The following is a 19,829-nucleotide window of genomic DNA, read 5'->3' as shown; positions in this document are numbered from 1 at the left end:
TTGCATTGCATACGGCGGCACGGGAACATGGGTCTAATCACAGGACTTTTCGCGTTCTTCTACCACTTACCGCAGATCTACAAATGGCTGCTGAAGCCGTATTATATCGTCTCGTGTCTCATGACCGTCGCCTTCCTCGTAGTCCGCAAGGCTCCGGGACTGTGCGAGTACCTGGCGAGCAATCGAGAGGACGGGAACTCCTGCGACTTTGACTGGGTGAGCATGGAGCATGGGGGGTAGTGTAGTGTTGCACTGCAGTGCTGCTATGGTGGGCTAAAGCTATTAGCTGCTGACTGTTATCACAACGCTGCTGTGCGGGTTTCTTTTCTTTCTTTCTTTCTTTCTTTCTTTCTTTCTTTCTTTCTTTCTTTCTTTCTTTCTTTCTTTCTTTCTTTCTTTCTTTCCTGCAGAGAGAAGTAGAGATTCTCATGTTCCTCAGTGCAATTGTGATGATGAAGAACAGGAGAGCCAGTAGGTCTCACACACACACACACACACACACACACACACACACACACACACACACATACACACACACTTTCTGCTGATAGTCGTGTCACAGCAAGTCATTGTTTACAATAAAAACAGTCATCATCGTTTGCTAATATCCAGGGAATGCTTTCCTCACAAACTTGTCTTTGTTGTGTAAACATTGCATTGTGGTTCACACTGCTCGGCCTCCCTTCCTCTGACCTTGTAGTGATGCTCAGTTCTGTTTGCTCACCCTCTGTCTGATCCCTCTTTTCTCTCCTCTCCCCCTTCTCTCTCTCAGTCACCCTGGAGCAGCACATGGGCAACCTGTTCCTGTTCAGCAAAGTGGCCAACACCATCCTCTTCTTTCGGCTGGACATTCGGCTAGGCATCCTCTACCTGACCATGTGTGTCGGTCAGTGGTCGTCATTATTATCATTGAGTGAATGAATGAATGAATGAATGAATTAAATTTTACTCTTGTGTCATGCATACATTGTATGCCCAACCCGCATGGGCTTACAAGACACCAATAATTCAAGCAAAGCCAGGACCATAGTGCAGCAGGTAGGCATGCGTAATTGAACAGTAACAGCAGCAACAACATAATCATCATTACTACCAAAACCAACCAGCATCAGAGGAAGAAAACAGTGACTGCGGAAGCTTTTACATTCAGTTAATCAGGCCATCCATGACTAGAGTAGAACTCTTAATTTGAGTGTGACGAAAATCAGAAAATGAAAACCATAAATGTTAATTAAATAATATATATTGTCTTGTTTTCCATGCTTTTGAGATAGAATCTCAGTCTTTGGTAATCTGACCATCTGATTAGACGATTCGCAGAGTCTGACCATTTTACATTTTGTTCGAACAGACCCTGGTGCCCAGCCCTGAGTGTAATATAAATGTTAATGTCTGTTCTTCTGTGTGTTGTCCCCAGCTTTCGTCATGACCTGCAAGCCGCCTCTCTACATGGGCCCAGAGTACATCAAGTACCTCAGTGACAAGACCATAGATGTGAGTGTTACATATAAGGGATTATCAACTCCTAGGTGTGCGTTAATTAAGCAATATCACACGAGAGGGAGTGCATTGTTGGCTAATATTGGCACTGCTGTGATTCGGTCGCAGGCACGAGGCCGCAGGCCGAGTGCCGTAGATAATCACAGCAGTGCCAATATTAGACAACAATGCACGACCTCGAGTGTGATATTGCTTTTATACAACAGTTCTATTAAACAAAGCTGATTAAAAAAATGACAAAAAGCTGAGAAAATAGATGATTTCTGTATTTATTCCTCCGCCAACAAAAATAGTCCCCTCAGCTTTTTGCTTTGCTGAAAATGTAGCCTAATCAGCCTAATTAACTGCAGGCTGTCTACTTTACTACTGTCTACTCTACAGCTGTGAAGCGTTTTGTTGATTAGGGCAGCTGTGAAGCGGAGTGATCTACACACAGTGAAGCGCCAGTGCATTATCGTGAAATATAGGCACTCGTAGGATCCCTCTTGTCCAATCAAATTGCTCGGCCGGAACTACCTGTTGTATAAGTAAGGGATAATGTATACTGAGCCGGTGATTACTGTGGAAATAATGACCGACAGGTGAATGATTTAGCCCGACGCGCAGCGGAGGGCTTAATATTCACCTGAAGGTCATTATTTCCAGTAATCACCGGCTCAGTATACATTATCCCGCTTAGAACACGGCCTACAACTAAATCATTCAATAATCTGACAAAAATAATTATTCAAATAAATTTTTTAATAGCGTTTTCAACACAAAGCGGTTTCATTCGTAATTGGCACACAAGACACCACAGCTGCAACTGGTTGGCCTAATTAGTAGCGTCTGCGGACAAAATGCTCTTACCAACTGATTAATCCAGGTGTGGCAGAGCAGCGGTCGGTTGTCGAGAAATAATGACCGGTGAATATTGTTGATTGACCAATCAGAATCGAGTATTCGAGAGAGCCGTGTTCTAAATGATTTTAATGCATGACGTGGAGGCAAAGAACCACCCGATGCCGCTGAATTCACGTGCTGCTCGGATTGTCCCTTTTCCCGAGTTGGGAAGTCGTCCTTCCTCCATGTGTGTTCATGAGCTTTTAAATTGTAATGTGGAAACAACATGGACGTTACAAAGATGTGTTGTATTTTAGTGCTCAGAGCGTTTAACAACACACTAGCCCTGTTTGAAACCGGTCCCTATTACAGAAATAGTGGACTATATAGTGGGTTGGCCATTTTGTACCAGTGTCCGAATTCCCAACTGTTAATTTGATTCACTATATATAGTTCACTATAAAATACCCACAATGCACTGCAATTTCTAGTGAGCAGATAATGTAGCCTACATTTTCTCCCATATACCACAATGCAATCAGGTCATGTTTACCAAAGGAGAAGAAGAGTGAGGTAGTGTCGAAAACCTTTTTGATCATTCCCCAAACAGTTCAGTGATAAACACTACATGGGGAATAGTGAGTGAGTGAATGAGTGAACCATTCCGAACACGCCTATTGATAGCCGTTTCCAGTTTTTGCGTGATGACAAAAAGCAAATGAGACGATCAGGAACTTATTTCCCCGACACCACATAAATGCAGCGCACGTTCCTTCACTGCCAGAAGCGCCAGAAGAGGGAGACAAACTACAAACATTACACACTCATGGGCTTTTAAACTTAAACTACTTTCTCTCATATAAGCAGTGGTAATCACCTTGAGTTCAGTCTGTTGGAACTGTTAAATCACATTACCATTTATGGGTGAATGATTCAGCATCAATTTGCAGTAGAATATGGTAGGTACGCAAAGATGGCTATTTCTTCCCACAATACAAAGCGCAGACGGCGCTTTCTCCACTTTGTCAGAAACTGCCAACAAGGCATGTTGACATTGGACACTTGGATATCAACAAAGCAGTGGCATCAAACATAATAGCCCTATGATCAAAACAGTATGCCACCATTTTTTAATTGATTGATTGAGGAAGATTTTTTTTAATTCAAGTTGTTAAATAGATCCACTTCTCGAGCTGATTGTTCAACCCTGGACCCAAGTTGGTGTGAATGACAGATTAGTGATGCAGACCGTGGTAATCTGTGCTAATCTGATGGAGTGTGATTTGCTCCTCAGGAGGAGCTGCAGCGGGACAGCCGGGTCACCTGGATCGTCGAATTCTACGCCAACTGGTCCCCCGACTGCCAGTCCTTCGCTCCCATCTTCGCCGACCTTTCTCTCAAGTAAGAGACTGTCTCGTGCAACTGACAGATTCACTTATTGTTGGTCGTTATGAAACAGATTTGCCTAAATAGTCAGAACTAAATTGTTCTATTAGAGTTCTACAGCAAAACCGAAAAAAATACACTCAGAAAAACCTGCATTTATAGCGATTGGCCCGTCCCAATGTAACACACATGACTGCAGTTTTGTTAGATCTGTGGCCTAAATGTCCTGTACTCCTGCCTGATGTCCTGCAGGTACAACTGTTCCAGGCTCAGGTTTGGGAAGGTGGACGCAGGACGCTACGGAGAAGTGTCAGAGAGGTCAGCTGTGTTTAATATTCCTATTTGTTATTGTTTTTTTGTGACTGACTGTACCATTTGTTCATGCTTTCTACAAACGGATCCTGTGTGCTCAGTCGTTGGTCTGAGATCTGATTCATTCTTCCTATACAGATACAAGGTCAGCACCTCCCCTCTGGCCAAGCAGCTGCCCACATTGGTGCTTTTCCAAGGAGGGCGGGAAGTCGTGAGACGTCCGATGGTGGACAGCAAGCTCAGAGCTGTATCCTGGACCTTCAACGAGGTGGGTCTTGTCCATCTGTATCCAACATACACTATGTACTACTGAGCAGATGTTGCTTGTCATCCACACAGTAAGGTTCCTACACAGGTGTGGAAAGTATGTAACTTGATGCATGGAAAAATATTTTGGTAATTTCCAGATCTTGATAAGTTTGGAGTGAAAATGTTACCAAGTCCATGTTTAGATGACAATGGCCGTGTGCAGGCTGGAGCTGCAAATGTCATCACCAACTCTGAACAGCGACAAGTCAGCCAGAATAAAACTGAAACTTTCAGCTAGAACCTTCACAATAACGGTAATAAAGTAATAGCCTTATTGATGCACGTTGCAATGTTTTTGTGTGTGTGTGATCCGAAATACACAGAACACAGAATATCTGATGCCTTCGAAAAGTCAATTTTAACCCGTAGTGAGTCGACTGTTCTGTTTCCAGTAATAAATTAATGCTTTATTTTGCAGGTAAAAACACCTAGCTCTACAGATTGGTTGCATTACAGAATACAAACCCAGTAAAGCCCTATAATAAAGACCTGTTTTCTTTGCAGCACTTTGCACTTGAGGAAATCAATGCATCTGGCCGTGAGTTTGAGGGTCGTTCAATGATTTGATATGTGCAAATTATTAATTAATATGCACAAAGTGAACATTAATAGCGAGCACTCATCGCAGATTATGTGTTTTTAGCAAGTCGTTATCAGACTGATGTTATGATAGGCTAGTTGAATGCTCCTATATTGTCTTCCATGCGAGAAGTGGAGCCGTGTTTTCACAATAATTGCGTATTGCCACTTGTGACGGTAAGGGCGGTGTTATCAGAGATTTCCACTCTGAAACCTGATTTCAGTTTTTTGATTTTTCAGGCCTCAATAATGCTGTTGCCATGTAAATGGAACGCTCAAACCCAACAAAAGTTTGCCGTTTTATGCAGGGAGCGTTGTCATGTAAACTAGGCCTAATGTAATGTCCTGATATGCATATACAACTACACATTTTCTGCGGCTTTAGACCCCATAATCTGCCATATTCTGATTTCTCCCCCTTAGATTGAGAGTAATCTTCGCCCTTGGAGAGATATGGTAGTTAGTAAGGAAACTATGAGCGTAAATCATACTAAGTACCAAAATCTTCAGAGCAAATCAAGAAATGAAAGTCTGTAATTTTGAAACTGACACTTTGTAGGAGCCCTGACACACACACACACACACACACTGATGTGCCGTCCATTTTCTCCTAGGAGAACATCATCCGAGAGTTCAACCTGAACGAGCTCTTCCAGAAATCCAAGAAGCTGAGCAAGGAGCGCAGTGAGAAGGAAGAGGAGCAGAGCAGCTCTCAGACAGAGGAGGGCAGCGACGAGCTGCAACCCGAGACCATCGACCCAGACCAGCCCATGGAGAGCAAGAAAGATCAGTGAGGTGGAGAGGAAGGATTCAGAAAGGGACTGCATGAAGTCTTTCCTTGTTTCTTCCAACATCGTCATGCCATGCGTTATTTATTCCCAGAAGAAATTATTATGAAATGAAGGGAAAGATATTCTGCCACTACTAGATGCTCATCTTAGGCTGCGGCTGTTGATGTAAGCAAAGGTCCACCCTAAAAGAAACAAACTAGACCACATTTCACTGGTCTTGTTGTGTGATGCAATAGTTTGAATTCAGCCATGCAACAGATCAAGCAACGATCTAGGACTTTTATTACAGACCTTTAAGTTATTTGTGTGCAAATGCCTTTTTTGTATTCCAATTGTTTTTTGGCCTCAACTCTCACCACTGCGTTTACACTCCCAAGTTTTGCTGCCTGTTATTTTGAAAACTAATAATATTGTTGTTTACTTAAAGCGGTGATGCTCAACTCATGGCCCAGGGGCCAGATGCGGCCCGCGATAGGGTGCCAAGTGGCCCCCTGACCATTTTCTAACCCACAATGGAAACTAACGTTAAATAAAGTTTGACTGAGCTCCAGCTAAATTGTCAAATATTGCCGCCTGCTTGCCGCCCAGGCACTTATATTGTACTCAACTAACTTAACTTACTATCTCCTGTCTGCACAGTCATGTTTGGTTAATTTTCTTTAAGAGAGATCCTTTGATTTGTTTGGGACGAGGGTTTACAGGCCCCTGGGCTCGTCATTTTGCAAAAGTGACAAATCAAGTCGAGTATCCCAGACTTAAAGGGTCACTTTGTTGTCGATTTTCAACCAGCTTTGTATCATTACAATGTCGATATGCAAATTAACAATGTTTACCTTCCCGTGATGTTGCCCGTAGCAGGAGCTCCCCCTTCACTTGCCAGCAGAATTGACTCCAAATGACTTATTACGTCAGATGACACGTTTTAGGTTATTTGGAGTCGGAAGTGAGTTTCTGCAAGCAAACGCGAAGCTCTCTGTGCAGGTATACGTTCATTTGCATATATACTACTGACATTGTAATGATACAAAGCGGTTTGAAAAGTAGGCAAAATCCTATAATGTTCAACTGGTTTCTCAGATGTTTTAACACCAGTGATAGGTGGAACTGAAATAAAAAATAAAAATGTCTGTACATACTTAAGATTCATGACACATTACGTTTTTTTTTTATCAGTTTGACCTTTTTTTTTATTCTGAGAAGACATTTAAAAACTCTTCATAAGGCCATTTTGGAAATGTCTTTTTAAACATATTCATTACAGATATTCGTGAAACTCGTTCCATTCATCACAGCCCACAATAGCAATATTTATTCTCACATACAAGTATACTTAATATACTCACATAGTTTCAAATTGTTCAATGGCCACCATCGTTGGCCAGAGCAGGAAGAAAGTAACACAGGTTCTCTTCACCTCCCTACGACAGCTGCTTGTGCCATAACAAAGAAATATGCTTCATTTATGAACCGCCTGCGCGTGAACCTGGTGGGCATCTTCACGAGGATAATCTCACGGGTATGCACGCCAGAGAAGCATTCAGCACGACAAACAAAACCACATGCACACCAAAGACAAAGCCGGGGAGGGTTGCAAACCGGTGACAGTCGGATGACGACACTTGTGCGTGTGCTGCAAGCGTGTTCTCCCCCGAACACATGCTACATTCAGCCAGCTTTGACATTCTACTCTAAACACCACTTTGGACTTTGATGGGGGGGGAAACACCGTTGCTGTAACGGCCAATCCTGACAGACAGACACACACACAAGCACGCACATACACACTGTCCTGCCTCTAACGATTCTGTTCTAAACCTGGTTGTGGGCAAAAAGTGAACTGTACCTTGACAGAAGGTTTAAAAAAAAAATCAACAGACAAACAAAATGAAAACTAATCGCCTCAGAAATCATGTAAAAACAAATAAAAACAATAGAAAAACATAATGTGGTTGCTTCACTATGAGTGGTCTCAAGGCAAAAACCAATCAAAACAGTCCCCAATTGCAATCCAGTCCCTACAAAAAGAAAAAAAGATCAATTCAGTGGCCTGACTCACCACCTTAATTGTCCAAAACCTTCCTCTTCCTTTTAAGAAAAACAACCATCATTCACTGAGAATTTAAATTTATATCCAGTGATTGGTAGCGACTGGTTTGGAATTGTGTCCAGAACTACAAGGTTTTCTTGTCTGGTGAAATAAATAAGCCCTTCCCTCCCTGCCCCTATTTGGCTGGCCATCTGTTAAAGGTTTAAGGTTTTTCTAGCATCAAGATTGACAGACGAAACATTTGGAGCAAAAAAGAAAGGTGGGGGGGGAACGCCAAAAAGACATCTTAAAGCTACAAACAAGAGATTTTGCATAATGTATCTAGCAGAAACGTCAAGCGTACATTCCACAAAGATGTTTGTGCTGCGAGCGAATTTCTTTGTGGCTTTCAAACTCAACTCAACTTATTTGCCACTTCAGCTGTCCACCATTATGATCATCATTCTGTTCGGATGATGAAATCTTCAACAAGAGTTTCTGATTGGCTGATGCAGCCATCAATTATAAACAGGCAACTGATTTAAACTCGCTTTCGTGAATAATTATACACAGTACATCTGCCGCCATCATATATAGTCATCTTCAATACCTGTCCGTTTGACCCAATAATTTCTAAGATTCTTTATACATTTATATAAAACAATATTTAAAAAAAGATTTATAAAACTAAACTGATATTGTGTTTATGGGTGCCGACAGGTCTTTTCCTCCAGGCCGAGTTGGACTCCTGCCTCTTAGTGATTTTAACCTTTGATTGACAGGTTGTGTGGTCCATTCAGACGTGGAAGAGGAGACGGTGATAGTTTCTATTGGTCAACAGTCCTGCATCCTCTCCGCCAAGTTCCACATCCACTGGATAAAGGCCATCCTCTCCGTAAGGGCGGGATAACCGTTGTCGAGACTCTTCCTGTGCTAATGTACCAAAGTAAAACAGCGAACCGTTGAATAGCTATGCATGTTCTGTAGATAGATCTGTACCCAGCCGTGATAACACATCACATCAGTCTATGGCTAAATGGAGACAAATTCATCCTGTGAAAAACGCACCAGTGTTCCCAGTTACGGTTTGTTCAAATATGAAAGGCTGGCAGAGAAGAATGGCCAGTGGCATTACAAAGATAACAAAAATGAGTATCAGTCGCTCCTGCTCCTTTAGTCCCCTGCACTGGAAATCAGAACAGACGAGTCTTTTTTCAGTTTGTAGAAGTGAATAACATCCAGCTCAGCTAAGAGACAAGTGGAAGTTTTCCAGTGACAGTATTTCCTCTTCGTGGTAGACTGTAGAGGACGTCCCGTCACTCAAACTGATATCTCATAGGTGGTCCCTCCGACGCCAGTCACCTTCTTCACCCCGCCCCCTGGTTTGGATGTACTGTGATTGGCCAAGCCCGGGCGAGAGGTGGATCTGATTGGACAGCCATCAGGATAGGAGGGGAAAGGGAGTGGGAGAGGGATGTTCAGGATGAGGACAGGGGAGAAAGGGACGTCAGGTGAGTGGTGGTAATCCAAAAATAAATAAAAAATCAAACCACACAAACAAGAAAATGTTTCTCTATCAACGATCTTTTAAGGCATCAGAGAAAAATATCCATAGTGTGGAGGAAAAGGAAAAAGGACAGAACAGGCAGGCTAAAGGAGAGAACTAGATAGCAGCATGCTAGAGCAGCCAGGCCTAAACACATACTGCCATGCTTTCAACACGTGACCACCATACACACAACACAGTAACTAAACTGACCTTTTCACTAAACAGTCTTGTGGACAAACAGTCTCACTCTCACACTCAGTCACGTCTGAGGCTTATTCACTCTAAACAAGCAAAGACTGACTGAAAATCATGGAGGAGGAAAAAGGAAGACTCACACAGATCAAGGAGGAAGAGGAGGGCTGACACAGACCAGGGAGGAAGAAGAAGGAGGGTTAGGAGGGAAAGGAGGAAGCAGAGTAGCAGGTTGACGGATCTGGATCTCTACTCACTGTGGAGCCTGCGGCCCTCCTCCGGCTCCTCCCCCTCCCAGCACTGCGCCTGCCCCCGCGGGCCGAGGCTTGTGCTGAGGCCCCGCCTCCCCCACGTAAGAAGACTGAGACTTGCCTAGGGAGGGGCCGCGAGGCGGCGGGGAGACAGGGGGCTCCAGCGAGCGAGCCCGAGGGGAGGATGAGGAAGGGGCCTGGGAGGAGGAGGAGCGAGGGGCTCGGGACGAGTCCTGGTTGTGCTGGAGCAGGTGCTGTGCCTCGGGAGGGCCGGGGGGGGGGGAGGAAGGGGGCGGGCTGACGGCACGCAGGTAGGCCCTGTGGGGGGAGGAGAAAGAGGCAGAGCCCTGGAACAGCTGCCCCTCCCTCTGCTGGGCGATCTGAGCTGAGAGGAAGGGCGACGTGTAGCCCTGCAGCGGGGCGCCGGGTGACGTCACCTCAGGCTGGCTCACCGCTGTCGCCGCCGGGGGAAAGGGGACGCGGGGCTTCTGCGGCGACAGCTCGTGGGCCGCCGACTCGAACTCGGGACTCTCGGACGGCGTCAGCAGGCTGTCGTAGGACAGGCTGCCGTTCCGAGGCGTTTGATTGGCCAAGCTCTTGTAGCTGGTGTCCGTGGTGCCCTCCGATTGGAGCGTGGCCAGAGCATTGTGCGCCGTGTGCGCCGAGCGCAGGCTGGAGGAGCGGGAGCCACCGGCAGCGGACAGGACCAGAGAGGATGGGTAGGAGGTGTAGGAGCGCCCCGCCAGGGAGTAGGCTGACATGCCCCCCGAAACCCCACCAGCCGTCCCGCCAGGACCTCCGGGGCCCTCGCCCCTCTCTCCTCCCCCTCTGCGTGCCCCCACACCTCCCCCCACAACCGTGGCCCCATCCAGGCTGCTCGGCTCCGAGCGATAGCTAGGCTGGCGGCTGGACTGGAGGATGGAGGGGGCTGGAGAGTCGAGACTCTCCCCACGGATCATCTGAGGAGAGGAGAGGAGAGGAGAGGGCAGACGGTTCAAAGGTAGAGGGGGTGGGACAGACAAGATGATTGGAAGGGCGAATACAGACAGTAAGGGGAGAGGATGACAGATCAGAGGAAAGTGTGATGAGGATGAAGGTAGGAGAGAAAGAGGAAAGGAAGAAAGACGACAATCGCTATGTTGCCACAGGAATAGATAACATCGCAGAAGACATTACTGGCAAAAAAAACAGACAGCTTCTATAGTTTCTAACAAACAGTAAACGGAATGGTGGGAATGAACTGGATGCTTGACCGGTGCTCTACTCCATCATCACACTACTGGATTGGAAACATTGACTGGCTTGAACAAGCACTACCACTGGATGCCAAAGACTGTATAAACACATACAGTAAATGCACACACGGATACATATATGAGCTATACATTCCAGTCAACGCAGTCTCAGGGGAAAGGATAGATCCACCCAAACACACAGAGACAGTCAAAGGGCACACACAGATGACACTAGCTGAGACTTACTGATCGACTGATGGCCACTGAATGATCAATTCAAAGTAAAAAAAAAAGAAGAAGTGCATGATATTAACCACAACAGAAATTAGAAGGAGGAGGGCATAACTGCAGCCAAACCATCTATGGAATAATATCTAGGCCTGATATGTGGGTCTCCGCCGCTGGTAAATACAATGCTCTACATCCTCCCACTAACTCAGTTACAATAATCCCATCTATCCATTTCACTTCAGCTCCCTCTCCACTTCAGTTCGTGCAATGGAGGTTAACCACATCCCCTTTGCGTTTTGCTGTGCGAAAAATCAATGTCTGGAGACTGTGTCAATATTTACAAGAAAAGAGCACTATTTACATTTGTCAGTTTACTTGTGTGGTCCCTTCAGGCAAAGGGACCTGGTTAACTTTGGCAATCTAAACTATATAATAGCATGTATCTATATAATGGTAGGTCTATACTTTTTGTATACCTTGAAGTCTCTGTGTGAGTGTAAAAAGAGGTACCTTGTTGGGGTGTGTGAGGGCAGTGTGGTTCCTTCCTGGACTGCTGTAGGGCGGCCGGTATTTGAACATCGATGGAGTAGGAGGAGCTTCAGTCAACAAGCTGCTCTCTGAGTGGACAGAAACCAAAAGTGACATTTGAACAAGGCGTGTGTGTCTGTGTGTGAATTATAAACCAAACAATCATGTGTTGTTGACATATGACGTAACAATTATCTGGGTTGCCCTGTGTGCTTTCTAACGGTCAACCCTGAGGCGCTGACATGTGAGGTGGCTGCACACCTGGGCACTACTTGGGCTGGGCTTCACGTGTGTGTGTGTGTGTATGTGTGTGTGTGTGTGTGTGTCTGTGTGTGTGTGTGTGTGTGTGTACGTCTGTCTCACCCTCTGTGTCGGCGCGCGGCAGGCCAGGGTATCGGAGCTCGGGCTTTGGAGGAGGCGGAGGCTCTGCGTCAGCTGACTGGCTCTCCATGTGATCTAGACTGCTCTTGGACTGGCACACACAAACACAACTTTAATTGACTGCTGCTGTGTTATATATAGAGCAGCAACGATTAATCGATTAGTTGACAACTATTGCATTAATCGCCAACTATTTTGCTAATCAATTGATCGGTTTGAGTAATTTTTTTAACGGAAAAAAGGTAAGCTTCTCTCATTCCAGCTACCGTAAATTCCGGACTATAAGCCGCGGCTTTTTTCCCGTTTTTTGGGCTTTTTTGGCCCCTGCGGCTTATATAACGGTGCGGCTTATCTATGGATTAAAAAAAAAAAAAAAAAAAAAAATCTCTCTTTTTTAGCACTCTTTCTAACTATAAATCCACTTCTGTTTTAATTTCCTCTCTTGCCCTCTTTTAACAACATAACATAACATAACACAACACAGGTGGTGTTGTGTTATGTTGTTTTGTTGAAATGTTAATAAATGGGAGCTTCCTCAAACAGCCATCTCTTTCCCGACAATCCCCTCTGTGCATGAACCCTTACATATGGTAATTAAACATTAAAACACAATAAAAATAAATAAAAAAAAACCCATTAAAACACCCGCGGCTTATAGTCCGGTGCGGCTTATATATGTAAAAAACAGTCAACTTTGCAGGTGCGGCTTATACTCCGGTGCGGCTTATAGTGCGGAATTTACGGTACTTAAATGTGAATATTTTCTGGTTTCTTTACTCCTCTATGACAGTAAACTGAATATCTTTGGGTTGTGGACAAAACAGGACATTTGAGGACGTCATCTAGAGCCTGATCGACATGTTTCACCATTTTTTGACATTTTATAGACCAAACAACTAAGTGATTAATCAAGAAAATAATCAACAGGTTTTCATCCTACAGCTAGTCTCGCTTGCCTGGAAACAGGCTGCTGGTATAAGCTCTGCCATTGGTGCCGACCTATATATACCAGAGTGGAGGTAGCAGCCAGACTCTTCCCCGTTGTAGGGAGAGAGTCTGGCACGGAAGACTATCCTACAGCTGTCTATTCATTTCTTTTCTTTTTCCCTCGGGCTGCGCCCCGGACCAATGTAAAAGTTGGCTGAGGGGCGCAATATAAATGAAAATATCATATCATATCATATCAAAGAGCAAATATTTAATCTGTGAACAATATGAAAATGCCTGCAGGTCTTTGCAGTGGTCCTGTATCCAAACATTCACAACTAGTGTCGTCAGTGTGTTGGTTGTGTGTCGCAGTGTCTCTACCCTGGAGCTGTGTCGGTCGTTCTGGATGCCGTTGTCCAGGACCTTGGCCTCCAGCTGGGCCTCGGTGAGGGCCGGCCTCAGAAACGGAGGCTGAACTTCCACTGCCTGAGAGCCCCGCCACCGGCCCACGTACCTGTGAGAGGGACACACAGTACGTTTAAACCCCACGTGCATCCAGCTCATTACAAGAGCCACAGACATGACATGGCACTATATGAATATTGTCACTGCCAACCATTGTAAAAGAGCAGTGATGGCTGATGAGCTGTTGACAGCCAAGCATTGTAAAACTGTCTCCATTGTTTGTGGTTTCTGATTTTGATTTGATTTGACAAAAGAAAAAGCAATAATACAATAAATACATCATACCTTTAAAAATGGACAAGGATGACACAATAAAGTCACAGACTTATTTCCACTGTGGTCCTTGTTCTTATAGCAGCGAAGATGGCGAAAATCTGTTCACGGTGTGTGTATTGATGATGTCTTCGTTGTTTGTGGTTTCTGTTCATGGTGTGTGTATTGATGATGTCTTCATTGTTTGTGGTTTCTGTTCATGGTGTGTGTATTGATGATGTGTGTATTCATAGCTTTCAAGGGGCGTTACGTGCTGCTGGGAACGCCCACCTGACGGTAAAAAAAAAACTTGTTCATTCCGCTGCCAGCCTAGTCGACTAGTTTCTCACGCTGCGTTTGTTCAGCCGTTTGTACACACGTCTTTGCGGCCAACATTTCATCAAAGGTAAGCTCAAGTAACGTTACAATAATGATTAAAATACCTCGTTAACGTTACTTGAGCTTACCTTTGATGAAATGTTGGCCGCAAAAACGTGTGTACTTTGATGGTAGAAAAAAAGCCATTTGCCCTCCCCAGCGACTGAACCACGTCTAATCGCACAAATCCACAACCTCCTCCTTTCTGAGTTTTCTTTCTCCGACGGGATTCTGTAAAAGCACAAGCCAGGCGTGTCTCCTCGTCGGTTAGTGCAACCGATAGCACAACAGGTATCCGGCATTTTGGCTGAACAAACACAGCGTGAGAAACTAGTCGACTCGCTGGCAGCGGAATGAACAAGTTTGTTTTTTGACCGCCAGGTGGGCGTTCCCGGCAGCACGTAATGCCCCTTGAAAGCTATGAATTGATGACGTGCTGTTTTATTCTGTCTTGGATGGCTCATCCTGGGCCGACCACTGAGTGTTTTTTACAAACGAGGACCACAATGGAAACAAGTCATGGACTTTATTGTGTTTTATTCCTCAACAATTTTAATTGTCGTTGATGGCTTTTATCTGTTCATTTGTATTTTTAACAACTGTCTTAAATAAATTCATTCATTCACCAAGATCATTATCCCTGTACACGAGACACAACTACACTCTACACTGTGTACACTGTACAGAGCAGTACACACAATATAAACTAGCTGCTGGTAATTGCAATATTCCACTTAGTTTTAGCATGAGGCACTTGACCGCTGTGAAAACCAGAATATAAACTACCGGTACTCAATAAGATTGGATGCAGCTGGGACCAGTTTAGTGTTTGTAGTGTGTGAATGAGGCCACGAAAATAGCCTGAAAACGTACATTTAACAAGTTCTGTTGGTGAACAGATTCAACAACAGATCCAGCTTTTTATGACAATAAAGCAGTCATTAAGTCATTAGTCTATTCTTGGTTTACACGAAAATTAGTATTAAAACATAAGTACATCCGGTCTCCCAAACAGGAACTCTCCTCTAAATGAAATGCCTTCGCTTCCCTTTGGTATCCCTATGTACAAATTGGAAGGCTACAAGCTTGTCCCAGCTGCATCTGATCTTGGGGAGTATTTTATATCCTGATTTTCATGGCGGTCAAGTGCCAAATAACCCCTGTGTTAAAACTAAGTGGAATACCGCTTTAACATCAAGGGCCGCTCACACCGAAGCCTCGTTTAGTCATACATTCCATCCAAACTAGCAGTCGACAATGAGAACAACAAGAGCGGAAAAGTAGGGGAGAGAGAGAGAGAGCGAGAGAGAGAGCAATGGAAAGAGAGGCAGTGGAAAAAGAAGAATTGGGGAGCGAGGCGGTGTAAAAGGAGGGGTGGTGAACAGAGGAGTGGAGAAAGGAGGGCGGAGCTGACCTGGGGGCCTGGGAGCTGCAGAGCACGTAGGAGATATTCCTCGTGCAGCCGTTGGTGAAAGGGTTAACACCGCCCCGAAACTTCCCCGTCACCTAGGAGGAAGGAGGGGAGAAAGACAAGAGAGAAATCACATGAATACAAAAGGACATATTCTATTTAGATCACCCTTTAATTCATCATCAGGCACCTTTTCCAACTCAGACGGAGACCAACTGCACAACAAGACAGCAGGTGAGAATTTGATGGAATTGAAATCAATGGTGGTGATGATTCGACGCACACTGTACACACACACACCTGTTCATTTGTGGTCCTACCGCGGCCCACCAGTACAAGGTGGAACCCAGTCAGGCCAGCTACTGGGACGAAGAACAGCCCAGCCACACACATCACAGCCATACTGGGAGGGCGTGGGGTCAAGGAGATGACAACACATACAGCAAATCATGTTTACTGTGCCAGAACTTCTATACTAGTTATCACTATTTCACTGAACATTCCAGTGGTAGAGATAGATGTTAATCTTCCCCAGCATATATAATGCTGCCCAGTGCCCACACATGAAAACAAAACGTATTTCCAAATCACATTTAAGTAAGTCTAGCATTACAGCGATGTCTTTTGTTGACTACGACATGCCCAACCGCCCGGCGGAAGGATACGTGACGCCGGCGTGCGCCGTGTCCAGCTGCTGGCGGTGGTGGAGGACGTAGACCAGGCCGAAGCCGAACACGTCCACGATGTGCATGGTGAGCGACAGCAGGAAGAGGAAGAAGTAGCGGTAATTCCTCCGTCCAATGCAGTTGTTCACCCAGGGACAGTGGTGGTCAAAGTCCTGACCGGGAAAAGGGTAGTGACATTTGGATTATCAGAATGCACCGAGGCAGGTCAAATAAGGCCATGACATTGTGTGTGTGTGTGTGTGTGTGTGTGTGTGTGTGTGTGTGTGTGTGTACCTCCACACAGTTGTCGCAGACTGAGCAGTGGGAGCAGCGCGGTGGGCGGTAGAAGCGGCAGGTCGAGCACCACTTCATGCGCACCTGGATGCCTTTGATCTCCACCGTCTTATAGAGGGGAGCGCGGAAATCATCCTCTTTATCCTCATCCTCCTCCGCTAAAGACAGACACAGACACACACACACGCGCGCACACACACCAGTGACAGTGAAAACCTGATCGTTTTATGTCACTTTAGTCAATTGTAGTTGATCATGGTGATAAGAGACGTTTTTGCTCTTACTCTTGATGTTCTATCCATTTTCATTCCTAATTGTATTCATCTATGATGTAAAGCTCCTCTAAGCCAAGATCAGACTCACGATGTCGCCGTGTCAGACTAGGCAAGTAGGCAATCATTCCGGCATAAATTTGTGACGCGCCTCCTTGGCCGTGAGACTGGCAACACTACAAGTCTCATCCCGACCAGGACTGCCAACTCTGATGCAGAACATCGGCACAACGCCACAAGTCCATTTTCTCACGCAGTGAAAAAAAACAAAATCATAATTGATAACCTCACGGAGTGAAAACATGACTGACAGCGCACGGGCAGGCAAGACAGACAGCACAGCGCCACAGCAGAAAGCAAGAAACACAGGCCACAAAATCCACCAATAGCTGGTAGGCTATATTGTTCCTACAATATAATAGATTGTGTAGCCTACATTTCTCATCCTCTCTGCATGCTGCTGCGGCTCTCCCTCTCCTCTCTCAGGCAGGCAGAGTGAGTGAGTGAGTGAGTTGCTATGGTTACAGTATGGAATTATTTGCCTATCTATATGCAAGAGGTCGTTCAAGCAATTTGAGAGCATGCTTTATCAATTTCACGTTCAGATTTTGCACCCTTGGACCCAAAAAGCCCCCGACCTGTGCTTAAATTTGCTCTGCTTGTCCTCAAACTGTACGCTCACACTCAAAAGCATGCAAATGTCCTCCCCTCCCCCTTTAAACTACTTCTGTGCATCTCTTGAAACTTCTGCTCTTGGATCTCTTCTCTTTTCTCAGATTTGGTGTGCAACAATCCTGTCAGAAATCCACAGCCAATAGAATGCCAGGATAGTGTCACATGATCGCTGGGTCGGGGGTCATGTGACACTATCCCGGCATTCTATTGGCTGTGGATTTCTGACCCGATTGTTGCACAAAAAATCTGAGAGAAGAGAAGAGATCCATGAGCAGAAGTTTCAAGAGCGCATTCAAGAGGACATGTGCATGCAGGCACCGAGTTTGAGCGCAAACAGAGAAAATGTAAGTGTGAGCAGGGGATTTTTTAGTGCGAGTGCAGGAAATCTGTCCAAGCAGAACACTTTTGAGTGTGAGAGTACAGTTTGAGGACAAGCAGAGCAAATGTAAGCACACGCGCGGGCTTTTCGAGTCCAAGGGTCCAAAATCTGAACGTGAAACTGATAAATCATGCTCTCAAATTGCTTGAACGACCTCTTGCATTTGATTATGTCACACTACGATGGTCCCAACGCTGGAAATCTGTCGTCCCGCATGCGACCAAATCATTTTAATATCGGGCTGAATTTCTGTAGTCTGAGCCCGCGCCCCCGGCATAAGTCTACTGAAGAACGCTACATAAATATGATTACTTATTACGGTAGATGCCACTTTGATCTCAAATCTGCGCAGTCCGTGTGTGTGTGTGTGTACCTCTGGGGAAGACTCCAGGGTCCATGAAAGTAGCCATGCAGAAGTTGGCGAGGGTGAAGAGGAAGATCACAGCAATGTAGATGGGAATGACAGAGGAGAAGTACTCTGACAACCATGGGCACCTGGACAGGAGGAATGAGGAGGGGAAAACAAGATTCCACATTCAATTCATATTGCAGGAACAAAGTTTCTTTATTTTTTTCTTTTCTTGATGTGGATCTCAAGATAAAAACAGAGCTGCTGCAGGACGACGGTAGCCTAGAGGTTACAGAAACAGGCTTGAATCCCTGAAGAAAGAATGTGGGTGTGCGAAGTGAATGAGTAACACTCTTCATACGCTTAACAACTACTGTTGAGCTGCCTTTGAGCAAGACACTTGATGGAAAAGAACAACTATGCTCAGTCAACTTTCCATGCACAAATAATACAGGTAAAGAAATGAATACAAAAAAGGTCATTGCAGATTAAAAAAAATAGAGCGTGGGGGTATTTCCATTATCTCTTTAGCAAACACTAGGTAGGTACATACATGATTAGTTATACCAACAGTGACAAAACTGTGTGTATATGAGAGAGAGAGAGAGAGAGAGAGAGAGACACTTACGTGAAGCAGAAGAAGAGGGTGGTGGATCCGACCAGGAAAGTGGTGGCTGCGGTGACCGGGACGTAACGACTGGGCCGAAACGGACGCGGAGGAGCGGACGCAGGGCCACCTAGTCCTAGTCCTCCCCCGACCCCCCCGCTACTGAAGCCAGGCATCATCAGAGACAGAGGGGGGGAAGACGGGGAGAGGGGTAGATATCTACGGCCTACAAGGGGTGCTTTGCTGGTCAAAATAGTGAATGTGATGTTTGTACGGGAGGCGGGGCCATGACTCGCAGACTGAAAAAGTAAATCAACACTAGGAGTATCATGCAAAGCAGCAACGGCAGGGAAAACTCAAATAAGAATTTTCTCAGTATCCAGTCACAAAATATCTCGGAGCACTAATATACCGTAATCACTCAAAAACTAATAGGATCTTTATAAAGCAGCTTCTACTTGCATGTGTATAGATTGTTCTAAATATGTGTATTTTGTGTGCATATTTTTAATAGAAGCTTTAAAAAAGCAAAACTATACAACAGCAATATGATACAAAAATATGTGTGATATTCATAAATATTTCTGTATGGCTTCAATGCAACTGTATTTGGTGCACCTGCACCACTATAAATAAATCTAATCTAAGTTGCCCCCTGGCACCAGTGCAACCCTAACACTGCTGTGCATGTACACAAAAGCGCAGACACTCGCACACACTCAACTACAAATCAAAGCAATCTAGCCTTCTTTCTACTCTTGCAACTCGAAAAATGCAGTAACGCTATTCGTGCTTGAGCTCTGCTTATCCCTCTCAGAGAAAATGTATATAAAAAGAAAAGATCAGAAAATCAAAGAGGTAGTGGATGGACAGACAGCAGGGCTAGAGCACAAGCACATAGCGGAGAATAGGCAGAGGGATTGAGCACAGCAGCTGCTGTTGACTTCTGTGCTTGTCCGAGAGGGGTTATTTAGGCACTGGGTGGGTGGAAGAGGCTGAGGATGGCTGCAGGCGGGACAGTTCCAGCGTTTCAAACTAAATCAGCAGAGGAAAAAAAACATCT

General features: G+C 45.1%; 2 protein-coding genes across 2 annotated transcripts; one reads left to right on the top strand and one right to left on the bottom strand.

The window, feature by feature from the left end:
• Nucleotides 1-27: 27 nt before the first annotated feature.
• On the top strand, nucleotides 28-6,591 carry LOC310790268 (thioredoxin-related transmembrane protein 2-B-like; the record flags this gene model as incomplete). Its single annotated transcript, XM_083651937.1, has 8 exons — nucleotides 28-216; nucleotides 411-471; nucleotides 773-886; nucleotides 1,418-1,494; nucleotides 3,617-3,723; nucleotides 3,961-4,026; nucleotides 4,159-4,288; nucleotides 5,523-6,591. The coding sequence occupies 8 exons, from the start codon at nucleotides 28-30 to the stop codon at nucleotides 5,700-5,702; spliced, it is 924 nt and encodes a 307-aa protein (XP_083508063.1). The 3' UTR covers nucleotides 5,703-6,591.
• A 390-nt stretch (nucleotides 6,592-6,981) lies between these two features.
• On the bottom strand, nucleotides 6,982-19,614 carry zdhhc5b (zDHHC palmitoyltransferase 5b). The gene is made up of 11 exons (XM_083651565.1): nucleotides 18,788-19,614; nucleotides 18,184-18,305; nucleotides 16,485-16,642; nucleotides 16,191-16,363; nucleotides 15,826-15,928; nucleotides 15,529-15,620; nucleotides 13,401-13,533; nucleotides 12,075-12,183; nucleotides 11,694-11,800; nucleotides 9,724-10,676; nucleotides 6,982-9,151 (listed from the first exon to the last, which is right to left on the bottom strand). The coding sequence occupies exons 1-11, from the start codon at nucleotides 18,943-18,945 to the stop codon at nucleotides 9,046-9,048; spliced, it is 2,214 nt and encodes a 737-aa protein (XP_083507691.1). The 5' UTR covers nucleotides 18,946-19,614; the 3' UTR covers nucleotides 6,982-9,045.
• Between the last annotated feature and the right edge of the window lie 215 nt (nucleotides 19,615-19,829).

This window comes from Poromitra crassiceps, assembly GCF_964638095.1.
Source record: "Poromitra crassiceps genome assembly, chromosome: 15".
Taxonomy (NCBI): Eukaryota; Metazoa; Chordata; class Actinopteri; order Beryciformes; family Melamphaidae; genus Poromitra; species Poromitra crassiceps.
Note: the sequence above shows the minus strand (reverse complement) of the source record. Positions and strands in the feature narration are given on the sequence as shown.

Excerpts from the sequence above, each read along its gene's own strand:
- zdhhc5b (XM_083651565.1), bottom strand. The coding sequence starts at position 18,945 with ATGATGCCTGGCTTCAGTAGCGGGGGGGTCGGGGGAGGACTAGGACTA. Across the intron at positions 15,929-16,190 it reads ACGGCGCACGCCGGCGTCAC|TATGGCTGTGATGTGTGTGG; the intron begins GTATCCTTCCGC and ends ACGCCCTCCCAG. Across the intron at positions 11,801-12,074 it reads GCCGCGCGCCGACACAGAGG|AGAGCAGCTTGTTGACTGAA; the intron begins GTGAGACAGACG and ends CTGTCCACTCAG.